Genomic DNA, 6,000 nt, shown 5'->3' with positions numbered 1-6,000 from the left:
TTAAATAAAATATGAAAAGAAGTAATGTATAGATATTGTCCAGAAGTGACTATAGAAGTATGCCCATCATGCCAAGATAGGTATGGCATTCACATGGAGTGGAGTGTTGAGGATGTATTGTGATGACAATAGGTTAATTTTCCACATGCAACTTAATATTTTTCTTTTACAGTGAACAAAGGGGCAAAAGAGCTTTCCTGTAACCTTAAGAGGTGTGTATGGGCTAATATATGTCCTAGTTTTTATATAAAAAATAAGCACTTATCAAACGAAAAGACCTTTTTGGATTTTTGGCTGGAAATGTGTTAAAAGCAGTGGTGGGTTATTAACAAACGATAGAATTGTGATTACTCGAGAAACTCAGCTCCGAATTATCCCGTAAAGCAAAACTTGTTTTTGGGAGCAAATCACTGATAAAATGTGATCAAGTCCTTAGTATTTTAAGGCACATTAAACTGAATGTCACAACTACTACTGTGAAAGAAGAAGCAGTATGTATTTACTTAGTCACAGATCGGGCCTACCTGGTTATAGTCTTCAAAGAAGGATAACAAGAGAATTAAGCAAATTAGATAACAGAAGTACATGGGAACGGTGTTTAAAATGGCATGCCACTATTTGGATTATGGACGTTTATTTTTACTTTACTGTCCCTTTACGATTCAAGATGGGGGCACCCAGAGTGATGATGCAGAAACCTTTAAAAGATCTGCACGCACAGGAGGGAAAATAATAGCATGGTGATGTTACTGCAGTTGTAACTAGCAATTTAATGTCTCTTTAAAAGTTGTCATTGACAGATATTGTGTAATATTACCTATAATTTAACTAAAGGGTGCAAAAGTTTCATTTTTATGTCATATCACATTAATGGAATTATTAAAATATCACATGCATGTAGACAAATGAAAGCATGCAAATGTACCCAACACAACAAAGACTAGGAACTACTGGGATTTTATTATTTTGTAGTTAATATAAGGTTTGTTTTGTCGCACTGTAGATTTAATACAACTGTGCTTTCTATATCCCAGGTAATGTGCCCTGCTTCCTTGTATGTTTGCTCGTTCTGTAAATTATTTTCTATTAGATTTAAACCTCTGTGTACTTTTCTGTTCCAGAATTCACTGGAAATGAGTCTGCAAATTCTACCAGTTACATATAAGTAGAATTGTTTGTCAAATGCTTCAATCTACACAGAAGTATCACAAACAAAAAGCTGTGTGCAGCAGAAACGTCACAGCACCCCTGAAGCATCATGGGGTGCACCGCTCTCTGTGCCACACTGCTAGCCCTGTTTACGGTTTCCTACGCCCAGACACTGTAAGTATAAGAGATCAAAAACAGAGTGCATTATTGTTATAACTTTAATTTCACAGCAATCTGTATGTCATAAACTGTAAGTATATATGTCTCTATGATTTGTGTGTGTATGAGACTTATAACTAAAGCAAGAATCTTCTACATGAAGGATTGTATACAATACATGCTTATCTTTCTGTGGAATAGCAGAGCTAATATATATAAAACAAGGATGTATTTTTAAAGGGTCAATCTAGTCAAAATTACACTTTCATGATTCAGATAGGGAATACAATTTTACACAACTTTCCAATTCACTTTTATCATCAAATTTGCTTTGTTGACTTGGTATTCTTAGGTAGGCTCATATGCTAATTTCTAAGTGCTTGAAGGCCGCCTCTTATATTAATGCATTTGACAGTTTTTCACAGTTAGAAGGCGTTATCTATATGGCACACATGAAATAACATTGTGCCCACGCCCGTGGAGTTACATACGAGAGGGCACTGATTGACTAAAAGGGAAGTCTGGCAAAAGAACTGAAATAAGGGGGCAGTCTGCAGAGGCTTAGATACAAGGTAATCACTGAGGTAAAAAGTATATCAATATAACTGTGCTGGTTATGTTAAACTGGGGAATGGGTAATAAAGGAATTAGCAATCTTTTAAAACAATTAAAATTCTAAAGTAGACTGTCCCTTTAAGAAGGAATGGGAGGGCATGTTCCCACAAACAGAACCTGTTTATGAGCAATTGTTGCTGGAGATGCAGCATTAGCTAGGGGAAGTATAAGATTGCTGAACCTCTCTCTTTTGCAATTTTGCCCCCGGCTCTCTCTCAAGAGCAGGGGTTGTCAATCTACCCGATCTGATCAGTCCAGGGGGATTTTAAAATGGAGAGGTTAGGAAGCAGCATCTTATGACCCCTGCTCAGGTGTCAAGTACTGACATATACACATACACTGTATTTATATGTATATAATCTATACACTTTATTTAATGGAAAAAAATTAAAACCAATAAAGGTTTGAATGGTTTGCTTTGGGCCTGAGGCTCTTTCTCTGTCACAGAGTCTCACCCACTTAAGGTGCAATAGTCCTATTTCTGCTAACGGGAGGTAAATAAACCCAGAGCAAGCCACACAGAAAATGTAAGCACCATGTGTTCCACACACACAATGTGGGGGGACAGGCTTGCATTTCGTGTATTGTAAGAAGTGTTACTGCCCATTATGAGAGGATCTTACTATCCCTCTAACCAGACTATGCTACAGCTCTTCCCACCACCAGCAGTAGTGTTTACTGAATTGTTTCTGTTCTCTTTCCAGGGGGAACTTAGTTCCACCTGCAAAAATAGTGCAGGAACTCCGTTCACATGCGCTGTACTTGCAGGGGTACTCCGCTACCCCCCTGTACTTATTCCCTGACCCTGCTTGATAAACTGTGAATTTAGGCTTACTCATTCAAGGCTAATGTAGCTTCATAAAGGTGTAAAAGCTAGGCTAAACATCATATATACATAACCCTTTCTATATGCAGATAAATGTTTTCTTAGTTAGACACCTGCACTCTCTATGAGCCTTACTAGAAATGTCCATTGCCCATATGGTAAAAAGCTTTCAACAACGAATGAACCATGTGAAAGTAAATTTGATAATAGAAGTAAAATGGAAACTTTTATTCCAAAATTATATGCTTTGGGGCCAATTTATCAAATGTCTATCGTACCTGATCCAACAGTGTGGATCAGGTCCGACAGACATCGCTGAATGCGGAGAGCAATACGCTCTCCGTATTCAGCATTGCACCAGCAGCTCATATCGGGTACTCGATCGGGTTGATTTCTGGCGATTCCTGTCTGTCTGCTCAGAGCAGGCGGACAGGGTTATGGATCAGCGGTCTTTAGACCGCTGCTCCATAACTTGTGTTTCTGGCGAGTCTGAAGTGGCTCAGCAACCCTGTTACACTTACATAATGGAGGATATAAGGCATTAGCTTAAATGCAGCACGCTGCTAACAGACCCGGTCTGATTGTTATTACTTGACATTCATTAGATTTCTAATTACCTACTTTGACAAACATTCCGGTGTCTTTTGACATCAGTCACCTTATAGTTTATGGGGTTAATATGCTGATTTTGAAGTGCACATTTTTTATATTTATCATTGGTGTCTCATACTGCAGCTATATAACCAGCTACCAACGCTGACTTTAAACTGCATTCCTTGGATAGATAATTACAAGCCTACTTCTTAACCAACGGTTTGCAATTGATTTGTTTGGTAAAATGAGTGTTTTTACTAATGCAGCTTATACTGAGAGTGGATATTTAATACTCTCTATATGCAGAAGCATTATATCATTAAAATTGGGTATTTCTTAGTCAACATGTTATATATTAACCCACTCCCATGTAATGAGACACAATGAATATCAACCACACTTAACCGTTTATGTGCCTTTAAACCTTAAAACCGCCTCTTTACTACAGACCCTCTAAATAAATGATTGTGCATAAGAGTGGATATTTAATAATCTCTATATGCAGAAGCATTATATCATTAAAATTGGGTATTTCTTATTCAACATGATATATATTAACCCACTCTCATGTAATGAGACACAATGAATATCAACCAGACTTAACCGTTTATGTGCCTTTAAACCTAAAAACAGCCTCTTTACTACAGACCCTCTAAATAAATGATTGTGCATAAGAGGTGGCTTGCTGTTTTATTAAGCTAATCAACTTTAACTCAAGCACTGTCTATATATTACCCTAAATTATTAGAGCTACCTCCTAGTCAGATGTGTGATTACTTTTTTGACATATTGTATTAAAAACTTATCGCTACAGTAATAACAATTCACAGTAAGCATGATACTATAGCAGATACTTTGTTTTATCTCAAGCCAATGGTTTAGTTACAGTGTACTTATTGGGAATAATATGATAATAGTATTAACTTCTACCTGTTATATACTGAATCTATCCCAATCTCTGATGTACTACCAACTCTTGATAAACCTAAACCACTGGTAAAGTAGCAGAATACACAAGAACTGTGTTTTACTGTTTATTCGCCTAAAAATACCAACTATAAACTTAATCACAACTAATATTTTTCCGTCAATGGAGGTCTACTAACATACTAGCGCAATAACCTACTGGAAGAAATAACTTGCAACCCATTCTAGCTTACGCCTTAATCAGATTAATGCATGTTTCTCTGATTCGTCATTATAACAAAGATACTGGCATATTAGTTAGCTTGTGTTATATGCAGTTATCAGTCATATTGCAACCTATTTAGGATCACACACTAAGTGGATAGGACCACAGTGGCACCCACTTACCTTGGGTGTACTACAACAATATCCAAAATGTATTTATATGTGCACACACACACACACATATATATATATATATATATATATATATATATATATATATATATATATATATATATATATATATATATATATATAGATTTTGAATCTTTGGATTTACCCACCTTGTTTTCCCACCCATTTGCGGAAATGACATAAGTTCTCTGTGATTACTAATATATATTGGGATTAACCCACCCTTTAGGACTCAGGAGTGCTATCAGTGTATACTTGTTGTGGAGGATCTCCTATTCTCCCCAATTTCAGTCAATTTTAGTCCTCATTATACACAGCACCAACCCTGGAACTCAAGTTAATAATACTTAAGTATCCTCTTATTGGGCAGTAGTTCCTATTTATTCAAAGCGTAGTGCCATTGGTCTTTCTTCTCTTTTTTTGCCAGAGTCTGAAGACTCGCCAGAAACACGGCCCTCCAAGCTCCATTCGGAGCTTGATAAATGGGCCTCTTTATCTGAATCATGGCATTTTAATTTTGACTTTGTGAAGTCGGAACCTTTAGAACAGCCCACAGTGAATACACACAATGGCCTCTAGTTATCAAGCCGTCAACCTCAAATACACTGGAATTCCGCAGCGTATTTGTGGCGAGGCTGATTTGCCTTAGTTATCAAGCCCTAGACACCGGCAAAAGTAGAATATAGTTACGTAAGCTTCGATCCACTGGACTCAGTCCGTCACAGTTCAATTCTTACGTCACTCCAGATGTTCCGCACACAAGTTCGGCACTATCTGACTACTTTTGCTAGTTATCAAAAAACTAGCAGGTACGCTCGGCACTTTTCCGGCCCAGCGTACCTGGTTTTCAAACCGCCGCCCTGGAGGCAGCAGATCCCATAGGAATCAATGGGAGTCTGACCATAGCGAAAGTTCATGTTCGCTGCTGCCAGATATCCCATTCATTCCTATGGGAGCTGTCTACACCCTAACATGTACACCGAGTCTAAACACCCCTAATCTGCCCCCCCCTTACACCGCCGCACCTAAATAAATAGTTTAACCCCCTAAACCGCCGCTCCCGGAGCCCACCGCAACTATAATAAAGTTATTAACCCCTAAACCGCCGCTCCCGGACACCGCCGCCACCTACATTATACCTAGTAACCCCTATCCTGCCCCCCCCTATACCGCCGCCACCTATAATAGATTTAATAACCCCTATCCTGCGGATCCCGGACCCCGCCGCACCTAAATAAATAGTTTAACCCCTAAACCTCCGCTCCCGGACCCCGCCGCAACCTATATTAAACTTATTAACCCCTAATCTGCCCCCCCTACACCATAGCCACCTA

At 38.5% G+C, this 6,000-nt stretch overlaps 1 protein-coding gene across 1 annotated transcript in view; it reads left to right on the top strand.

The window, feature by feature from the left end:
- The first annotated feature begins 1,147 nt into the window (after positions 1-1,147).
- Positions 1,148-6,000, top strand: part of LOC128663753 (A.superbus venom factor 1) — a 489,422-nt gene continuing 484,569 nt past the window's right edge. The window contains exon 1 of the mRNA XM_053718238.1: positions 1,148-1,323. Coding sequence (XP_053574213.1) covers positions 1,259-1,323 — 65 coding nt within the window. The 5' untranslated portion in view covers positions 1,148-1,258. The remainder of the gene's footprint in view (positions 1,324-6,000) is intronic.

This window comes from Bombina bombina, chromosome 6 (assembly GCF_027579735.1).
Source record: "Bombina bombina isolate aBomBom1 chromosome 6, aBomBom1.pri, whole genome shotgun sequence".
NCBI classification, from domain to species: Eukaryota; Metazoa; Chordata; class Amphibia; order Anura; family Bombinatoridae; genus Bombina; species Bombina bombina.
The sequence above is the reverse complement of the archived record's forward strand: the minus strand, read 5'-3'. Positions and strand labels throughout refer to the sequence as shown.